General features: G+C 40.8%; 1 protein-coding gene across 4 annotated transcripts; it reads right to left on the minus strand.

The window, feature by feature from the left end:
* Positions 1 to 14: 14 nt before the first annotated feature.
* On the minus strand, positions 15 to 19,110 carry LOC145495352 (protein mono-ADP-ribosyltransferase PARP14-like). Of its 4 annotated transcripts, none has more exons than XM_081474955.1 (6): positions 18,780 to 19,110; positions 11,800 to 11,903; positions 8,074 to 8,648; positions 4,856 to 6,320; positions 3,165 to 3,509; positions 15 to 2,054 (listed from the first exon to the last, which is right to left on the minus strand). In XM_081474955.1, the coding sequence occupies exons 2-6, from the start codon at positions 11,801 to 11,803 to the stop codon at positions 1,771 to 1,773; spliced, it is 2,673 nt and encodes an 890-aa protein (XP_081331081.1). In that variant the 5' UTR covers positions 11,804 to 11,903; positions 18,780 to 19,110; the 3' UTR covers positions 15 to 1,770. The 4 variants fall into 4 exon arrangements, with proteins under 4 accessions (XP_081331081.1, XP_081331080.1, XP_081331082.1 ...); XM_081474954.1 differs by lacking the exon at positions 18,780 to 19,110 and adding an exon at positions 15,941 to 17,615; XM_081474956.1 differs by lacking the exon at positions 18,780 to 19,110 and adding an exon at positions 12,840 to 15,910.
* Between the last annotated feature and the right edge of the window lie 3,441 nt (positions 19,111 to 22,551).

Consider the following 22,551-nt stretch of genomic DNA (forward strand, 5'->3'; position numbering starts at 1 on the left):
TTCGTTTTCTTTAATCGGTCTAATCTTTTGCTATTACCCAGATTCATAGGAATGCAAAGTGTACAAAGAGCTAAAACTAACTAAAGCCTGTTACTTGCAGTTAGAGTTCAAGTGTCTATGATGTCAGATATGGTCTGTTACCTGACTCTAAAGTACAACTTGGTACAGATACTTGACTATTACAAACTGTAGTTTTTGTAGTATGAGGAAAATCATTGTCTTCTTTCCAGTGATTGTCTTCTGGCTGAGTGCCTGCTGGCTAATTATTTTGTGCCATATGAAAACTAACAGGTTGGCTGTAATGTATAAGACCTGTTTAGGATACTAAATACATATACATTTGAAGATGTCAACATATGTGTCATTGTTTTTCTGGGGAATTTACCAGAGGAGACCAAGTAAATTCAGAAATAGGGCCACAGCAGCTGGTTAAACAACTTAGAGGTACATGTAAGTTGGTTATGCCCCCCAACCTAGAGAACTTGAAAACCTTTGTCTCCTCGGATGTAATTCCTGCATTTTGAAGGGGTTTGTGACTGAAATATTTGGGAGTTATGTTTTCACTTAGAGAAGGGAAATGTCCGATATGGGGCTGTGGCTCCTCTGGCTCAAATCCACCAATGAGTCATTGACAAGTCAATCAAATTCAGTAATTTACAATAAGACATGCCCAATGAACTGTACAAATCTAATTCAAACAGTCATAAAATTATTTTTATTTTTAGTTATCTTACATTTAATAATTTAACGATCTAACATCCGTTTCCTCTCAAGTACCCTGGAATCCAGTCTGTATGGACACCAACAGGGCAAAGAAAACTGTCCACAATACCTAGTTGTGTCTATCAAGCCATGTTCCATTGTATATACAATAATAGTTTGATTATTGTTTAATATTAGTATTAACTCAACACCTAACATAGTCAGATTACCGTTTAGGAACTTTGAAAACTACAGATAATATTAATCTTACTGAATGTTCTGTAGAGCTAACTAGGAAACAAAAAAAGAACAAGTGCTTATAATGTAATCTGGTGTGAGCATTCAAATGAAATGAGTAGTAATGTTGATTGATTTTGTTTATCATCCTGTACAAAATGGTTCTAATTTGTATATGTGAATGAAACCCTAGTGTTTCAAATGAAAGCTTTTGAACAGTCTTTTCATATGGTACTGTTTGTTGTGCTCTACAAGGTGGTTCTCACTTTAAAGTCTGTGAATGAAACCTCGATGTGTGACCATTCAAATTAAAGTTACTGAGCAATACTTTCATGTGGTACTTTTTATTATGCTGCACAAGGTGGTTCTAACTTTTAAGTCTGAGAATGGAACCACAGTGTGTGACCATTCAAACGAAAGTTCTTGAAGAGTACTTTAATGTATTTATTAAACTGCATAGTATGATTATACTAGCTTTGGAAGTCGAAAAAAAAAATTTGTGTGACACAAGTAAAAGCTACGATACATACCTGTTGTTAAGCTGAACTTTGAATGAAAAAGACTGAAATATGTGCATGCAAAAGAAAGAGAAAATTTAAGAAAATTTGTCATATGTTTACCGAATTTAAAAACCAAACGGGTTAGAATAGCTAAAAATGTACAATTCCACTTAATCATAACAAAACTCTTGTTCTCATTTACATGTTTTGTTAAAATATTTCGCTACAGTGGGAAGGATGTGTAGTAACGGTAGTCAGAAGCGATGGTGTCACGCAACAGCTTTCCAGTCACGTGGGAGATGGCAGTGAATCCGAGCTGTGCACTTGTTAGTTAAGTTTTCAAAGTAATGAGATATTCCGGGTAACATTGGGAATCACGAAACACCACATACACGTTTGGATTTGCCGTGTTGTCTACAACCGAATCGAAAAGCACCTCGGGTGATTGAGCAAACAATGGAGGCGGCACAAGAAGTCCCTTGTAACCTATGGCGTAAAAACCCACCACAACTCGAGCTAGGTACATGTGCCTTAGTCCATAAATATCCGGAACCGTATAGCCCATGGAGTAAGAGGCCCTTGAAGCAAAGTATACTCCATTCCCGTACATAGCTCCTGAAAAACACAACAAGAAATAGAGGTTTTATGAAAAAAAAGTAAAGAGTAAGTTTATATTTTCACATCATCACCTAAAATCGCTTGAGTTCTAGAATTGGGTCATTTTCTCTCCATCGGACAGGCTTCCTTCGGGGTCTCTAGCTTGCGGGCCTCAGGGGCGGATAATGGATTTTTCAGGGAGGTGGGGGGCTATTATCTTGGCAGTTGTGGAATCGGTGGGAAATGCCCCCGAAATGTAGCAATTCGAGAACTGGGACCTAATTGAAAGCTTTTATACCAGAAATACTGGCAATGGCACAAAAAGGAAAATACGATGAGGTACCTGTTCAGAGTGCTGGCTTTTCTTTCTTCCATAACATTGTAAAAAATGTAAATCTTATTTATAGTGGTCATTCACTTAGCTATACAAGCACTAAGCTTAGCTAGTTTACAGGCATGCCACTGAAACAAAGGAAACAATATTTCAAATAAACGGAAAATAGTTAAAAATCCCAACTGGCAGGAGGCAGACCAGTTGGCTGTTAACAAAGCGTGACAGAGGATCTGAACTCGGGACTACCGAGAAACAAATCCCGCCAGTGGCAGGGTGGAGGCCTTGAACCCGGGACCTCCGTATTACAACACCAGCGCCCTAAACCACTCGGACACGCTGCTCCTTTTTTCATTTTTTCATTTTCTCATTCAATCCACCCCAAGTGCGAGTGTAGAAGAATCTCGTATTCCGCAAAAAATGCCATCAGAGCTTGAGCGGAGAAAGATATTAGGCAACTAGGACACATTTGACCTTATCTTGAGCGTAAATGCAAGTAACCGTGTATACGTCATAGATCGTAACATATAAAGAAAGATCGTGTTGAATTTTAAACTCACTAGTAAAATGAAAAAAGATTAAAATAAAATTCGTTGAAAAGTCTGCGTCTCCAACGGAATTCGAATCTGCCCTTCCAAACACCGGCACGCAGGGTGCTCTATCCACTGAGCTATGGAGAGAGCTCTGATTACCATGAACATTAGATCTTTCCCGTTGCACTGCTGAGCCTAAAAATTACCATTTTTTATTTATTTACCACCACAAGTGAGTGGTATCACTGTTAACATTCAACTAACCGTGCGTCTTTCCGCAAAAGGTCCTGTTGAATCCCTGTCTGTTTATGGCGCTCACGTTTGATCCACTGGTGCCATGAAAGAGCTGCAATTCGTTTCTGTTGTTTCCATACCTGCAGTTATTTTGTTCCACTTCCTGTTTGTACGCGATGTACTGCTTGTAAAGGCATAGGTTCTGGACCCGTTCAATACTGACTATATCGCCGTAACCTCCAGTGTTGTAGAACAAGTTGGCAACGGTTTTGTACTCCACTTCATCCGATATCTTTACCGGAACCAAGGCCACGGGATGTGGAGTTCCGTCTGGGAAGCACGGTTGTGCTGACCAGGAATCAGGCATTAAAACACCTTGGATTAAAGATAAAAGGAACTTTAGATCAATCACGATTGAGCCACTAAAATGCAGCGACGTTGAACTGTGAGATTAAGAATGGGCAGCACATAACATCCATCAAAAGTTAAGAGCGCACTGCCTCTGCAAAGACATCGTGTTTGATAACAACAGATAATAATCGCGACCGGCTTGCTATAAAGTTACGTCATTATCTTTCAACAGGAAGAAAAGAACTGAAGTGCTGAAAGCAAAACAAATCGACTAAAAAGAAAAACATATATGACGACTAGAGAGGATGATTAAAACTTGGTAACGAGTAAAAGATTCAACAATCGCCAAAATGGCAATTTTCATTTCTTTGCATCCCGTCACTAAAGTCCAATCGATGAACAGTAATCCACTTCAGTCTTTATAATTAATCCTGTACTTCATCCGCAAAAAATTTGTTGTAATATACTCTGTAGACATCTTTTATTTCATTTATTTGTATACTTGGTGCCATTTGTCAATATAATATAGAAATTGGGCAGAGGTCTATTTCGATAAAGTTCCGCGCAATTCAGTTAGTCAGTCAGCCAGTCAACCAGTTACCAAGCCCCCCAATAACCCAGTCAGCCTGTCAGCCAATCAACCTGCCAGCCTGCCAGCCATGCAGCCTGTCAGTCAGTCGACCAGTCGGCCAGTGAGCCAGTTAGCCATTTCGTCAGTCCGTCCGTCTGTCTGTCTATCTGCCTGTCTGTGTCTGTCAGACAGTCAGTGAGTTAGTCAGTCAGCTAGTCAGTCAGCCAGCTAGCCAGTCTGTCTGTCTTTGTCTGTAAGTCAGTCAGACAGCCTGTCTGTCAGTCAGTCAGTCAGGCAGCCTGTCAGCCCAGCAGCCTGTCCGCCAGGCAGCCTGTCCGCCAGGCAGCCTGTCCGCCAGGCAGCCTGTCCGCCAGGCAGCCTGTCCGCCAGGCAGCCTGTCCGCCAGGCAGCCTGTCCGCCAGGCAGCCTGTCCGCCAGGCAGCCTGTCAGCAAGTCAGCCAGTCAGGCAGTCAGCCTTTCAGCCAGGGAGCCTGTCAGTCAGTCAGCGTGTCAGCCAGTCCGTCAGCCGTCAGTCCGTCTGTCTGTCTGTCTGTCTGTCTGTCTGTCTGTCTTTGTCCATCAGTCAGTCAGTCAGTCATTTAGCCAGTCAGTCTCAGGCTCAGAAACAAAACACACAAATTCGAAGGAAGATGGAATCTACGGATTATACCCGCGCCCAGGCGCCTATCGGTGGGGCGCAAAATATCACAAAATAATCAAGAAAAAGCCTGTAAACGAATCAGCTGTAAGTAGAGAAATCAAGGAAATATAAAAGCTACGACCAAATGAGTTAATTTACCAGTATCTGATTGTATTTTTCGTCTCAATCGAAGCGGTGGGTACTTGCTACAACATAATTCCTTGACCGTCATCGATTTAAAATCCACGCAATATTTGTGGTCATCCATAAAGAGCGTCACTCCTTCTTTTTCCTGACTAAATGCCTCCTCGATCGTAGAGCTGAGTTTCTCAGTGACAGCGATTTCCTTGTCAAGAATAACGTAATGCCATCGAACATATTGCGACATCAGTTTGCGCTTTTCAAGGTTGTTTTGACTTTCCGCGAGCCTGCTGATTTCTTGCCAAATGCATCCCACCACTGAGGCGACATCGTCCGAAATGCCGCTTACGATGATGGTACTATTGTGCGCCTCATTCTTGAGATCTGTCTGGTGTTTCGATGCCACTTCACAAAGCCACGTCCAGGAGCTCTCAAACAGACCAGGGACTAACTTATGCGTAACTCTTTGGACTGTTAGGTGCTTCGCGAAAACATTGCGCAAACTGTTCACAGCACTTGTGACGGTCTTCCTATCTTTACCATACACACGAAACTCGGCCGAGGTATTATCGGGCGGATACTTTGCTCTCCCTCCGTTGATCGCGGTATTCCGGTTGGTTACCTGAGGGATGCAGTCTTCGTCTAGCCGTTCGGTAGAGAGGGGAGAATACTCTTGAAGGGCCTTAATAGGGGCAAAGTCGTTCGTCACTTCTTGGACAAATATCGGCAACAAACTGTCGTCATACAGGACAATCCTGATCTCGCGCAAGTTTCGGGGGCGACGCTCCAAAAAGCTCAAAATTCCCCCTGAAAGAACCCGGGCCGAGTTTGACGGTGTCAGTCCCATGCACCCTGCGCCTATAGTTGGCAAAGCTATGGAACTCATTCCCCTTTCGTCAGCCAACTGAAGCCCAGTTTTCACGCCCAGCTGAAGGTCGAGGATCTGTGGTGGGCCTGGGTAAGCGATAACGTGTACAATTTGCTTACAAGGGAGGTTCCCTGCTGACGTCATCACAGCGTTGCCAGGAAGCTGCGCACCATTTTCATTGATGAGAAGCTTGCATTCACTCTTCACAGATGGCCCGGCTGCTAGGTTAATATGCTTATTTAACTGACCTCCCTTATTCAAGTCCAGGTTATCTTTATTTGTTATTAATATCGCATCTACCACTTCTTTCGTTAAGTCACCGGCGCAAACACGAATTTGCGTGTTTTGGATCCACGTGCACTCGGACGAGTCAACTGTCTCAGGTTCAGACCTCTCCTTGCTTTGTAACGCAATCGTCGAGGGAGGCTCAGTCACGATTACTGCTGATTCAGATGGTAACGCACCATTTACGACTACTACTGATTCAGATGGTAACGGAGTGTCATTCGTATCTGGAACTTCACTTTGTGACAGTTCTGTTAAAGCGCCTTCCCAAATCATCTCCTTCCAGTCGGCGAAGGGAGCCTCCTCATCAACAATCTCGGGAGGATCCACCTTAAAAACAAATACCACAAATTCGATCAGTGCTCTTGTAAAATTCTATCAACCTCAGTCCTACAAGCGCCCACCTTCGAGATTTGTCTAACCACCTGGTAACGAAAGCATCAAATCACTCTAGCTAATCACAAAAAAGCAGTTAACCAATCAAAACTCCAAGCAAAAACATGTGACTCGGTAGAAGCGCGGGAAAAAGACTGCTAGCGATTCGCGATAGGTTGGTTTTATCATTGATAGGATGACGAAGTGGCGCGAATTTTTTTAAGCCAATCACTTAGCGTAGAAATGCAAAAGCCAATTAAATGCGAATTACTTTGGACAATCAAGTGAAAACCGCTGTAATATTATAAGCACGGGACACGCCATCAATAACAATGAAACTGAGATAAAAACAACGATAAGAGTTTTAGGCCCCGTCCACACTACTCCGGAGAAATTTGAAAACGCAGCTTTATTTCTACGGTTAGGCCTACCGTCCACACTAATCCGTCACGAAAACGCAGCTTTATTTCTACGGTTAGGCCTACCGTCCACACTAATCCGTCACGAAAACAGCTTTATTTCTACGCTTAGGCCTACCGTCCACACTAATCCGTCACGAAAACGAAGCTTTTCGAAGACGCTCTTCAAACCTTAAGAATTTGAAAACGCCAGCTTTTCGTTTTCCTGTGAACGGAAAACATTTTGAAAATGGAGCAATTCGGAAACGATGGCGTGAGGAAAATCATGTGATTTCCCTCACCGAGGCTCTCTTAAATACAAATCGATCTCAAATGAGCGGTGATTGTTGCGTTTTTAAAATTCCTCCGGCTTAGTGTGGACGGAAAATATTTGATGAATTTTCTGAGCGAAGCCTCCGTTTTCAGCTTTTAACGCATTTTTACTTGCACAGACTGTGTATTGCTTAAGCTTGCAAAGTCTTCCTAGCGTTACCAGGTCTGTTTTTACAGTCAAACCAAGTGAAGCGTACCCCTCAAGATTACATTAATGAATTAATTATTTGAATATTGGATCAGCTAATCGTTTCAAAAATGCAATAATGAATTGATTATTTGAATATTGAACTCGCCAGTCATTTCAAATATCAATGTTAAATTGATTTTTTTGAACATTAAATCCATTAGCCGTATTCTTGGACCGACTAGTGGGTTCAATTTTCCAAAGATCAATCCATTATTGCATGCTTGAAACGACTAGCGGGTTTAATTTTCAAGTAATCAATTCACTAATGTAATCTTGAGGGGTACGCTTCACTTGGTTTGACTTTAAAATGGGAAAATTACTCAATTCGATCAATATGTAAACCTCGGGATGTCCGGGGGGGTACTTTACAAAGTCCTATACGGAGAGGCTTCCCCCTTCGGGGTCCAGCCACTTGCCATTTTGCATACCATTTTGACAGAAAAGGTGCGTTCCCCTTTCATATACCTTTAATTGAAGAAGGCACCCCTTTCACATACTTTCACAACCGGTCCGTATTATGTCTTCTTGTCATTTTCATGTAGTGCCTACTAAATGAAATGATACAGCCACAAGGTGCGTCTGTTCGCAATATTTTAATAAAAGGCTCTTTAAAATAACTAACTGAATGGATTTCCCTATCTTTTTATATGCCTCAACTTGTAAAATCCCTACCCTTTTATATACCTGAATTATAGGGAGTAGCCCCACTCCCGGAGGTGAACAGGTCGCCTTACATGCAACTGTCACTCTGATATTCTGCTTCTAGGTACTGTATTTAGCCACTAACCTCCAAATCCTCAAGGATTTTGTTGAAATCAAGTATACACAGAGGCGGCCTAACGACACTGGATTGGGCTTCGTCGTCGGACACAACTATTGGTTTTTCATCGAGCGTCTCGATCGAACACGAGTGCTTCTTTTCTAAAGCGGTCAACACGTGCTTACCGATACCTTCGGCGAAGAACTTGCGCAGGCCTGGCTGCCTTAGACAGACTGTTGCCACGCTAACATGGCTGGCGACCTCAGTGATGAACGCCTTAAGGTTGCTGGGTTTTTCGTTCGTCAATTCGATGGTGCTTGGGACTGGGTCACCGTCTGCAAGCCTTTCTAATGTTCGTTTGAACTGTTTTAGCCCCTTCTTAAAGCGTGGAAATTCGCGAGGCCCGTGCTCTGTCAAGTACGCCAAAAGAGCACTTTTCTTGTCGCCAAACTGCCAATACATATCGGAACCTACGTTCCATTGCACGCTGTAAACCTCCTCTAGTTGTCCTTCAGCAAGTGGCGGCGACAAAGCTTTCATTTTGGATCCTAAATACTCCACGCTGGAATCTGAAGTCCCTTTCCAGGTACGAGTTCCCCATTCTAAATGTAACACAAACGGGCTTCAATAACTTTACTCACTTATGTTCAGGGTATAGCTATAGAAAGTGTGAGCATAACTTGCTAAGTTAAAGTAAACTCCATCTTGTCAAAACAGTAGAACTCTTTAGGGATTGGTCAAACATTAATCACTATTGTTTAACATGATATTTTAATACGTTTATGATATCGCTCGCAAGAACAGCTTTATAGGGTGATTAACTGCTTAGCATAACAACTTTCTTGAAGCCACAGTAGCGAAAAATTTAAAATATAGATGTGAAATACATTGCTGTAATATATTACTGTCAAAGGCAGTCCCAATACTTAACTTGTAAACTCTCATGCAATTAAAATCTCTCTCTGTGTCGTTGTTTGCGAAAGAAAACAAGACGTGTAGTCTGATCTGAATGGATGTACTGGAATCTCAGCTATCACTTCAAAATTCTAGCCATTTTTCATTTATCATTAAATTATACAGTTCTCAACCGAAAGTTAAAACTTTGGCCTGTTCTCAGCTACATGTCCGTGGGGGACTTGCACATGAAAGGGGTGGGGATGTTCGTCGTCTCGCTTAGGGGTGTAAATTTCGGATTTTGGTCTCACTTCCGGTGTTATGGGCAAACGCCGTCATATGTAGCCCATATGTAGCCGTGAAGGTCTCAGTTTGGGGTTTAACGCTAAGAAATATAAAAATATATATTTAATATGTTTTAAATATGGTCTCTTTTAGGGGTCAAAAAAATCCTGGGCCACTAGTGTTTAATACATTTGACACTGAAATAAAGTTATTATTATTATTATTATTATTATTATTATTATTATTATTAAAGATTCGCACAGCTATTGATGATATTGAAGCTGGTTTCGTCATTGGCTCCGGGCAACAACAAGTTGCCTAGGGAAGCCAAGAAACACCCCTTGTTTGCTTTTTCTCTTCTTTCTACATCTCCAGCACCTTTCTAAGAATTCTTGCCGACCCCAACAATGCACATCTCTGGATCAGTCCAACAGGAATGCCCACCTCAATGGCTCTCAGATTGTCATTCAATCTCAGTGGTATTGATCCCAATGCTCCCACTACCACTGGAATAACCTTTGTCCTCACACCCCACATTTTTCGAACTTCTCTTGCTAGATCTTGATCATATTATTGTTGTTGTTATTATTATTATTATTATTATTATTATTATTATTATTATTTATTACGCCATGATTGGTCTCCTTTAGGGGTTTATTTTAAATTTCCGACTAGCATCCCCACGCTTTCATATGCTAAGTCCCTCCTCCCCGGACTACATGTATCAGTCAGTCAACTCCTTCCAGACAATAAATATCGAATATATCAGTTAATTTAAAAGTCAACTAAACTAAGCTCGAGTTCCAGCCGCGTTTGGGGAGACGATCCCGCGGGAACGGCAAAGACCGACGATACGCGAGAGAGCGGCGGAAATCGAACCTAACTTAAACTCGCGATTAAAAAAAATCTCATGACCCTGAGTGAGGATTTTTCTTCTAACAAAGGAAGTGGGATGCGGCAGGCGTTTGCACACAGAAAGCAGACTATCCCAAATAATGACCTAATTATCCGGCATTTGAAAATTCTGGATAGTTCTGCCTGCCGGCAGGGCTTGTTCAAATATTTGCACTAAATATTTTATACAGAGTGTGATATCTAATATGGCGTGCTTTGTAAACCCATATACGCCATATACAAACGCGAACAAGAACGAGATTGGAACACCCTAAGAAGTAGCTAAAAGACACGACGCACCCCCGCCCTTTCCATATGGAAGTTCCCTACCCCCAGGGGGGAGCACAATTTAATCATAAGCATAACGGTAGTGAGGACGCCCACAACACAACCATAGGCATAATTCGTCCTTGAGGCGTTCGTTCCTTACATCGCAAGCTCGACGAAACGAGCGACAGTCGATAGTTCCGTTTACAGGCTAGATTTTGATTGGTTTTAAAAAACAATGGGAATGGGAGGGGAAGGAAGAAAAAAACACCAGCATCTTGATTGAGCCACGTGTTTCTCAGCTACGAATGCGCAATTCAATTTAACCGGATGTCCGATATTTTTGGACCTGAAATCAGATCCTTTCGTTCGTTTCCTGACCGTCGGTCAAGACGAACGAAGACTCTGGTTACGTGGGTGGCATAAGCACATATATGATGAGCACATAAGCAAGCGCAGAATGGATAATAGCCTTGATTTCGGTTCCATAAGTTCTTTATTTTGATCTTTCCCCAGCCTTTAGTGCGTGTTGCCCACGCGCAAGGTTAATATTTCACTAAGCTGCGATCTCCACGAACCCACATTTAAACAAGATGGCGGACGTATAGACCTTATTGATAAATGGCTGCCAATTAAAAATTCTTTTGTAAGTATTAAAATTAGCCCAACTAACCTTGTTTTTGAGCTGATAATTCAAAAAAAATGTTTACTTTCACACGAGGTTAGTTGGGCTAATTTAAATACATACAAAAAAATTTAAATTGGCAGCCATTTATGAACAGGGTCTAACGCTTAGTGAATTTGTTCTTCAATTATCACTGGGTGGTATGACGTATTTATACTATTATAACAACGTGCAGCTGTCTTGTTTAAGGTTTGAAAGACTAGTAGATTTATAGCATAAAACCAATTGAAAGGCTGACCGGACGGTTGGAAAGGGTAAATTTAATGCCCAACATTTCGGTTAGACAGGACTAACCTTCTTCAGGGGCTACACTGAATTAAGTACTTAGCTTCAGTGTAGCCCCTGAAGAAGGTTAGTCCTGTCTAACCGAAATATTGGGTATCAAATTTACCCTTTTCAACCGTCCGGTCAGCCTTTCAATTGGTTTTATGCTATATTTTACCCTGCTAATCCTGATCTAAACCAAGATCCGCCTTCACTCCGCTGCCGTTTGTACAAGTTCTCCTTGCATTGCAGTTTATCCGATAGTAGATTTATACTAAAACAATAAGATTATTTGTTCTCGATTTCTATGCGTGATGGCTGACTCGCGATCACGCTACGCCCTCGCGCGCGAGACAGCTATCACGCGATAGCAATTGACAGCGAATAATACAATTGTTAAAAATTGTTAACACTAAGTTATAAGCTCAAACATTAATATGTCAAGTCACATAGTGCCTACTTACTCATTCTTGCGTTTTTGTTTCAAGGATTCTTCGCTTTTTCAACACATGACCGGCGACAGTCCCTAGGCAAGCACACGAAAGCATGTGTTTCTCCAAGTACATCCCTTGGAAGAGAAATACAACATCCAAATTAGATATTTTAACCTTCCATGGGTTGATTCGAACAAAGGCATATATGCTGCTCACTTTCCATGTGAGCAGACCTTTATAAAACTGGAATAATGCCAACTCGGATTATCACGTACAACACGCAAGACTGTAAAACAGCTACGGGTCAGCTACTTCAACTTCTGTTTGTCGAAGGCAGACAGACGCGGAATACTGGTTATGAAGGCGTGAAAAACAATAAATTATTTCGAAATTGGAAGAATCTATCGGAATTAACATTTCAAACCAAACTCTAGCGGAATTATCCTCCTTTCTGTATACACTTAGTTCGTCTTGTCTTCAGCAACACTTCTTACGGAAATATAAATTAAACACAGAAGGAGCTAGAAGGGAAACCCGAGTAAACAACAATATCTCTATGATGAAAGTGAGCAAATAAAATAGTATAAACTCAATCAGTGAAATCTGGCAAAGCAAAACCTTCCATCTTGCTCGAATCTTGCTGTTTTGGATGACAGAGATAACAACGAATCAAGTAAATCAACTGGTTGATGTGGGAATAATAAAAATCACCCGCTCGACGGTTTGACTATGAAGTGTGGCGTGACGAAGCAGCTGCATGAACAATTAGTCGCTTGATTCAACTTTTCGATCCTTTTTAAATACCGTAGAATACATGTACGAGCTCGAAACGTGCTCAAACATCCAAGGAAACGGCGCTGAAAATACCTCTTTGAGATTTTTATCGATTAAAATAAAGTAACTGACTCTGAAAGGGCAACGAAACGGCAGGATCAGTTTTACCTCAGTTACCACATTTTGCCGTGATGACTCACATTGCCGGAAAGTGGGTTCCATGTGTCGGTGTAGGCCTTAACTACATGCACCTCATTATCAAAAAATGCCACATCATGCGAAAGAAGACTACTTACAAAAAGAGTACTTCAAATGACTGTAGAACGATTCATGTTGTTAGATCATGATCATGACACAGCGAATTTTGTTTTTCCGTGCCACGCGCGCCGTACTGGCACGTGTTCGTGACCGAAGCCTTTCAGTCATAATAAATATTTATCACACGTAACAAATTCTCGTACTTCTTGGAAAACGCGGAAGAAAAATATGGAGACACGTACAAGGAGACTATCATTGTGAGATTTTTATCCGGTTACGTGACAGGAAAAGTGTAACAGCTTTGTTTAAAACTGGGGAACGTGACTACTGAAAGATCTGAAAGATGTCACAATGTGAATGATCTGGTTACCGTCATCTACTCAGGAAGAAAAATTATCAGTTTGACGGTGCAATGTGATAATGATCCAACTTAATTTAAAGAAAAAAAATTGAAAGGCTTGCTTGCTCCATTCGCCTAATAGGAGGAATCAAAACCTGCCAATTATGATATTTTGTTCTCATTTTGCCTGAAACCGTAAACGTATAACGCCGTTTCTGTAGAGGAAATGTTTCAAAGGATTTGCATTTTAAAAGAAATAAATAACAAACCAATTAAGGCATGTCAGGGGCGCTGGAGTGAATAGAACTCGAGATAAGTCATCAGCAGTGCTAACTTATTTCATGATATCAGGCTTCTTGAATGTAAATAGCGTCAGGCTACTTAGCTATACCGAATTTGACCAAATTTGGTGTGTAGTTTTTACTTGGGAGTAATCTGCTTATTAACGTATCCGATACAAGCTGCAGCGAATACCGTCCAAATATCGCGCGACACCAGTACAAATATACAGCGATGTTGTACTGTATTTGTATGGTAGAAGACCTGTTTGCCGGACAGGTCGGCGCGCGCATGCAAAACTGTCACACTCTCCCTCTTTCACTGATAAATTTATTGACTACAGCGGCTGGATAATACATTTCGCCCTACGGGCTCGTTTAAATACGGCACAACTCGTAAAGATATACGGCGATACTACATATCAAAACATCTAATAAGATACATGTATGTTACGCGTTTAGTTCTGCCACCTACCGCCAACCTCGTTCCCAGGATATATCAGACCCTGGGAACGAGGTTAACGTATTCCTTGACAGTATTAGCTTCCCACCCTGGGGGGCGTCAATAGACGGATTTTGCTAACGCGTTTACAGGCCACGTGATGATTCACTTGGGAGGTTTCAATTGTGCAATTTGTCACACACTCAACTGATTGCATGGGAGTATGTACAAACAGAACAATTGTAACCTCCCAAATGAATCATCAGGTGATATCTAAATTGCGTGGCAACAAGGATGTAAACGCTTTAACCGAATCCGTCCATTAGACTTCTATGTTTTGAATTATTTTCCCTTTATGTCATCAGTATTATTTTGTCAAAACAATTTTTTTCTCCAGTTTTTTGCTGGAAATTGTATTGTATATTTAAGTTTAGTTAAGTAATTTTACACTGTGAGCAACCCTAGGACATAGATAATTATTCAAATTCTAAAACCTTTTTCAAGGTAATGAAAGATTATCGTTATGAAATCCTAGGACTAAGGTAATTATCTATCAAGGGAATTCGTATTTTTGAGGACAAAATTATTTCACTGTTAAAGTTTTTTGTGAGATTTTTTTTATAAGCGTTAGTACAGCTTTTTTAAAAACTTTGGAAATAACTGATGATCCATCAACAAAGGCTGTCTTAGATCCCACACTGTGAAATTCCTGACCATTCCTTGGTGACCAGAATCTCACACGCCTGTCTAATATAACCTTCCGGGAAAAAAAATCATGGCTCCGATTGTCTTCCTGAATAGGCTGCAAACAGGCTCCCAGTGAGGGCGGAACAAAAATCCGGCGAGCAAAGTGAGCCGTTTAGCGCGAAATAAAGAATTTCGCGAGCGAAGCGAGTGGCGGAATCAGCGAGCGAAGTGAATGGGAGCGGGAGAGCCACCATGCGCTCCCCTTCGTCAACCGATCGCTCTCGGCTAGCCCCGCTCGCCCTAGACCACACTCGGCTAGCTCGCACTAAACCCAACCGTACCGGGAGCCTGTTCGCAGGCTACTTCCTGGATCATTTTAAAACTGGTGTTAAAAGTAGCACAAGATTGATGCGCGATTAGAACATTGCCCATGAGGTACCGGGCAAACCGCAGTCCAACATATTTTATGGTTTCCGGTTGAGTCGGGTCTGGCCAAATGAGTAGTAAACGTTGTACGAATTCATTAGGTGAACAAACACTGAATGCATCATGGGAGAGAATCGCAGAACGACATTGCCAATACATTAGTTGATAGGGGCCGATCATGAAAATTGCAAAAAAAAAAAAAAAAAAAAAAGACAGATGATTATAAAACTATTAAAACTGAGATTTTTAAGCAAAAACTCCAACGAGGACACGATGTGCATATGAGAATTAATTTGTCGATATTGGAGGCTAAAATTCTTATTTAATTTCGTATTTCTTGAAGAATTCATACTAGTTTGTAAGGTTTTCACCTGGTTTCCGTTTAAATAGGTATGCTACTAAATTTCTCCGAAATAGCTGAGAGGCAGTAATTATTGTCATGAAATGTCTCGTTTGAAGTGTCAGTGGGGTAAAATATGCAAAAAATTCTAGTTGAAGAGTCTGAACGGACTTGAAATACATTATTTTAATTCTTGCGTTTCAAAATTATTCTTCCATCGAAAGTGAAAACAACTATCATAATATCATAACGTTAACAAAGATTGACACGTTTTCGCTCTTCTTGCTATTCCGAGATATTATTGTATTCCAGAAATGCTGACAAAGCACCATAACTCACAGTGTCACGATGATAGCTGATGATGAATATTTTACAGCGACTTACAATAACAAAGGAGCATAGATCGTTTTTAATGTCCCGTTCACTTCTGCCCTCATGTTTTCGAAATTAAGTGCAAAGAACATCTCAAACAAGGTCCTCGAGTAAAAGTACTCTTGATTTTTGGCGATCGAATCGTTTTTACGCGCGTTGACAAGATATGCTTTCTGTGAATTTTAATGTGTATGCACTTCGCGATCGGAAATTGAGATTTTTAAACCGCACATTCTCACATTATATTCGCTTACCTTGAGTATGCAGTGACGCGGTGAAAGTAGATTATGATATCTGTATGTTAACTGGACTCGGCTGAATCGATTGTGAACCAAGCTCTTCCTTAACGACTTCTAGTTTTGACTTTCGAGCCAACACTCAAACGTTTAGTATTCAACCCGCTGAACCAAGCGCTGTGACAACAACAAGACTTAGTACAAAGAGGTGCACCGTCACGTGACAACAATCACGGGCAAATAACACTTCTTTTAAATTATTCGGTCGGTCGACAAGTTCCGTCGTGCCCACCTAATCTGATTGCAACACCACAGTGAAGATGATAGTTTTGGGGAAAAAAATTATGCTGATTCATGCTTGATGCCTGAATAACACTGAAAGCACTCTTAAAATAACAATCACTTTTCATCGACGGTGCTGGTAGCAGATCATGAAAAGTGTAAATTAAAACGTGATACGTGTGCCAAAAATTTAAGAAATTCCATCGACTTTTACAAATTTAGACAATCTCCTTTCTTTTCCTATTTAGGTAAATGATAGTACGTTTGCGTTTGACGTCTGAAACGAAAGTGCGATGCTCGTGGGCAAAACAACGTTACCTTGGCAACTTATCCGGCAGTGAACTCTTTATTTTTCATCGATCGTGTGGTCGCCGCGCGCTTGCCTCGTGTTGTAATGATTTTATTTCCCTCTGTTATTTCCAGTTTTAATGTGATGCGAGAGCACATTCTAGGTCGCTAGGCCGACATGCTTTAGATGGCCGGAGACTTTTAAATAATGAACAGCGCTGTCCTTTCAAACACGTGATTGAGTGCGCTGATCGTGAAATCCCTACGGGGGTGGGAAGGCGGAGGAGAACTCAAAATATTTCGTACGCTCGAGTGCTCGGCTAAGTATTTTCTCTACACGCACTTAAATGTTTGCATAGAATATGCCAATATATATCAAATGGACGTTTTCTCTTTGTTTTAAAAATAGCAATGTATCAGTTGCGATGGCCTTTGCTCTCATATCGACTTCGCATGAAAGTTGCTTCTCATTTCATTTAATCTGGCTCGCTTCTGAACTACGAATCGAAAGATCTAGCAAACGTGACAGAACCTGTTTCAGCAACACAACGACTTCCGATATATAAAAATAAAAATAAATAAATAGCAACCAAGACTACGATCATGGGGTTACATCCGTCGATGTATAGGTGACCAAGCCGACCAGCCGACCAGCCGACCAGCCGAAGGTGGTGAAAATGAGCCCGCGCTATCGGCCCTCATAAGATTTTCCAAACCTCTTTTTCCTCTCGTAATCTTTCATGCACCTTGGCTAAATTATTACGCTGTTGTACTAACTAATGAAGTCATGTACTTCTTAAATGTTTGCCAATCTTGAGGTCATTTTTTAAAATCATTAAAAATATTATATTTTGACGAGCTTTTGAATCGAGTCTGTGATGCGTGACGCGATGTTACGTTTAGAATGAAACGTTGCTGAGTATTGATGTCATGAATGTAAAGCGTTTGCCACGAACAAATATACCTTTGCTTCAAACAACTAATTTAGCTCACTGCAGGGTTCTTAAAATATAAAGAAGTACCCTTCTCGCTGAATATTTTTTCTAGAAAAAACCCCATCGTTGGTACATTAGACTACGAGTAGTCTCTATTTCGCTTAGTCCGTCGTGCATGACGAGAAAGTAAACCGCGATAAAAAATGACCGCGCGAAATCTTAGTGACGAGGATTTCGCGCGGCCATTTTTTTTTTTTTTTTTTTTTTTGCGTCACGCACCACGGACTAAGCGAAAGAGGGACTACTCGTAGTCTATTGGTACAGATACTTCAGTTGCATATCGATTACGAACCTGATCGACAAGTTCCTGTTGGTTGCTTGTTTTAAAATCCTCGGGAGTTAATTCCTAATCAGCAACTTAAAAAAGTCAAATACTCGTGTATATTCTACGAAAGTCTCTTAGCCTGGACTGTTTGCCAAGGTTAATCCGAGCGTAATTCGTCTTTTCTTCTTTTGTCCCAGAAAAAATATTAAACAAACTCATGGCTACAGGCTACACAGGCTGGGGGGCGAGGGGCGTAAATGCGGAAGTAAGGGGGGCGGGCATCCTGAAGGGGGGTGGGGAGAGAAGAGTGCTTTGTTAGGCGATACGACCGGTTACTAGTTGTACAAAAAGGAAGAGCAGACAGATCACAGGTGTTATAAACTGAGCAATTGAAAAAAATTCCTTGTTCATGGGCTATAGAAAGTGAAAGCGATAAATATGCGATAAAAGTTGTTTACGTTGCGCTCACGGAAAATTGGCGAGCATCAGTTTACGATATTGAGATTCCTGCGATTTAAATAAAACCTGATTTCTATTTTGCGATCAGTAGTTTTCGAAGCCTGTTAAGAGTCTGTTAAGGTAAGGGGAAAAAAAGTTGCCATTTATTCCCTGAAATGATTTGACTCAAGGCTGATAGCAAATCTAATCTCTAGCAACGAAAACGTTACCTGATCTACGATATCCATGTTGCTACTTCCTGTTCGCGCTGCGGCAAGTTCCAGACAATATAATTTATGCATTATCTACGAATCACGCGATTAGACAAACACAAAAGTAGGGCATTCAACTTTGAATAAACGTGGATACGAGTGGGTGAGTTCGTTTGGCTGAGTTTTAAACCGTGTTTTAAAATTATATTAACCCACAGCTGTTTGTTTTAAATTGCATTTTACAACGGAGAACAATCTCCGTTGTGACTAACATGGTTGAGCCAGTTTCATCTCGTCCAAGAGCTTAGCAGAACGGTTGAGCACTCGGTACACTGATCGATATTTCGCTAAAATTGTTATGTCTACGATTCACTCACCCTTTAATTAGAAATCGTCGTTCGTTTCTGCATCGATTGCCAAGAACAGGGAAGCTTTTTCAGTCAGTCGGGCAGAAAAGACATTTACCACACGGAGGACGATAGCGCTCGCTCCACGACTGGTGTTTATGTGCTTACGAAACGACTGAGTGGGATTGGAACTTGAACCTTGAGGTCTACAAAGCAGTTATTTTTATTGTCATGCAATTCAGTTTCCTGTTGCTAATTAGGATACTGAACAGCGCGTTCGGCAAAACAAGAAGCATGATTGAATGCTGCGGACGTGACAACGTGAAATTTTCCTGTTTCGAAAGACCTCTAACTGCGCCGAGAAAAACAGGATTCTGTGAAGAGGTAGACTACATTCGACGATTCTAAGACTCGTTATAATTACGTGACGTTGAACTGAATGTGCCACGCAACCAGCTGTTTTCATTTTTTCTGCCAATTCGTGAACCTCCACATATTTCCTGTAATAAAAATCTCGTACACTTTGGGAAGATATTAGACGAGTGATACTTCAAGTTACATTAATCACAATAAAAAAGACAGGTTAACTAATATATGATTCAGAACGGAGAAGAAATGGTCGACAGGTTAAGAGTTTCTGTGTTGCTAGGCAACAACTTAGCCTTTTACGCTAGCTCTAATTCTGACATTCTGATTGGCTGACAGAATGCGGTGGGACAGAAATTTATTGGCCAGTTGAAAGCGCTATAACCATTAGTACTTATTGGTACTGATAAACATACGAAGCGTCCTATCACGGATGCCGTTCTCTTATTGGCTACGCTACTCACTTTCTCTTTTGTTGTAAATATATGAGTTATTGACCAAGTGTGAGGTCAAGACGGCTGGATATTGGCCAAGTTCTTTTTTTATGTGTTTATTGTCCGAGACGGAGTCGAGGTCCATAAACTCGCAACAAAAAAAGAACGAGGCCAACATCCAGCCATTTTGACTGAACAAGCTTGGTCAAAAATATAAAGGATTTATTATATGGCTTTCGGCAAATTTTTTCTTGCGGGATACGGCGGGTAGTCCCGAGCCCGCTCGGGTAGCCAATCGCAGCGCAGGATTTGATTTATCTTGCCCGCTCACGCACATAGCCATATAATGCGGTTGCTGACAAAATGGTGACCGCTTCTTTGTATATATTTGCAAGGATTTAGATAACGTTTTGAGCGACTAGTGGATTTAGGGCTAGCCACAAGTTGCTCGGCAACTTTTTGGCAACTTTTCGTATTTCGAGCAAGTTTTTGCATTCTATGCAATTTCTAGCTTTTTAGATATCGGAGCAGCTTTTAGTGCTTTAATTGGCCATGCCTCCATATTTGTGAATTTCTTTAATTTTTTAAAAATTTTTTTAATATTTTTTTTTTTAAGAATTTTTTAATATTTTTTATTTTATTTTTAAGTTTAAAAAAAAAAATTGTTGATATTGATGCGTGGTATTTACTCATACGTATTGTGAACAAATTTATTTAGCGACCGGCTGGTTACAACGCAAAATTGCTCAAAAATGCTTAGAAATGTTACTTTTCTTGTACAGATTGCATATTTTTGCATCAGACCAAATAAAAGAAGAGAGAAACACAAAAAAAGTTTTTGCTTTTTTTTTTTAGCAATTTTCGAGCAACTTTCTTTTCAAAAAGCAAGTTTGGACTTTTTTTGGAGCAACTTTTAAGCAACTTTTTGAGAAATTTCGGGCAACTTTTTGGGAAATCTCGAGCAACTTGTGGCAAGCCCTAAGTAGATTTATACTAAAACAATTAGATCATTCGCTTTTGATTTTTATGAGCGATAGAAATCTCAAGCTCCTAATCTAATTGTTAAATATAATAGTCAGTGATCATGCGAGTGATTGTGCCGTTTTCAAAATAGTACATTAAAGAGTCTTTAAAAGTATGAAATCTGTCAACGGAAACCCATGTAGGTTCCCTAATATCCGCTTCAGTAGAAGGTGTCCGCCCGCTAAATTAAATAAACCTTTGACATAGCTGGCGCCCAAATATTGAATAACAATATACTTTGTACATCTTCAGCCTCGTACTTATGTTTCCGGACAAAGGATGAATTTCGAGGCTTTGGATGAGGAGGTATTGTTATTCAAGTATCGGCGCCATTTATGCAAAGACTCTATTAAGTTCGTGACCAACGTTAAGGAGTTCAAATTAAACAATCTTTTCTCTTCCTACCTCCGGAATAATCACTCCATTTTTCGGAGAAATGACAAATTGAAAGTACTAGAATTTACCCGTAGCTGTTAATTATCATTGTGCCATTTAAAAACGGTAGTTTTAGTTTCAAACGAAGGCCGGAAACAAGCAGACAACGTTAATTTCCGCAAGATATTGAAAGCACCCCGCGACTGATTTATAAATAGAGGATATTACAAGGCGGCGCAAAGATATGAATTGTATTTTCGAGAGGTAAAAACAATATTTTATAAACACGCCGACAGATCCTAACTAAATATCCGGACTCTTGCATCTCGTCCCGAGGCACCACGTAAGGTTTTTGAACAGGTCGATTTCCATCAAGAAAACAAACAAACAACAACAACCCGGCTGGAAAAACGTCCGCTGACTTAAATCTTGAGAGGACACATTTCACCAAATTGATGAAAATAAGCTTTCAAATCGTTTAGTAATTTGACGTGAGAATGCCAAATTCCAGGGAATGTTTGCCAAAACCTGGGAATCCCCTGTAGCAACCGGGAATCTCCAGGTCTGCCTACCAGGTGGGGTCGCGCGTCAAATTCTTGGCAAGGCAGGGTTGTTGTCAAGAAACGACATGGGAGGTTGGAACTGGACATTCAACGTTAACAGGGAGGAATTTGCTTCTTCCGCAGTGTTTCGAATTTCCATTAAATCCTTTTAATTTCATCGCAAGCTATTTTCCTTAACAATTAAAATAAAAGTGTTAAAAATAGGCCATAATTCCCGTAGGAAACAGGGCTTTATAATTCATACAAAGGAGTGAAAAGATTTAGTAATTTTTTTAGTTTAATTAAAATTAAAAGAAAGAAAGATAAAGAAGACGCGGTGATGCACAAATGACTGCATCAGCTGGAATGACCGATCGGAAGACTTAAAGATAACAGTTCCTGAACACTGATCTAGAAGCATGCAATATTGTTACTATGTATAGCCTTCCTAACACGATTAACATTTTCAAGCAGCAAAAGGTTGCAAATCTCTTCATCCGTTTGGCCGCCATTAGTTCAGATATTTTCATCCGACATTTCGCGTCAAAACCGACGTTTAGTAGCTCAGCCAGTTCGTCAACCTTATTAGTTATATACGGAAAACAACAACAACAACAACAACAACAACAACAACAACAACAACAACAAAACAAAAACTGCGTCACGGCTGGGCCGGCCGGGGCTGAATTGCAGCTGTTTTCCGAGATGAATCGACGTCAAATTGCACTACTCCCTAGTCTCCTCCGCAGCAGTTTTTTTTAGTGTCACGCAACGCTGAGCGTTGCGTGACATCCCCCATAAACGGCTGCGGATCGGAGGAGACTAACTTCTCTTCAACAGGGAAGCGGTTTTCACTTGAGGTCGAAAGAAATTAAATTTGTATTTACTTTGCTTTTTCATTACTTCGCTGACACAAACTTTACAGGTCTTCAAAACTCCCTGTCGCGTCTTCATCAGACTCTGGGAAAATGTCCAACCTCAAGTGGAATCTCCACGAGGCGAGTGGTTTCACAGTAACGTTTCTTGAACACTCCCTGGCGTCTTTTCTATGGTCCAAGAGTG

Source organism: Orbicella franksi, chromosome 8 (genome assembly GCF_964199315.1).
Source record: "Orbicella franksi chromosome 8, jaOrbFran1.1, whole genome shotgun sequence".
Lineage (NCBI taxonomy): Eukaryota > Metazoa > Cnidaria > Anthozoa > Scleractinia > Merulinidae > Orbicella > Orbicella franksi.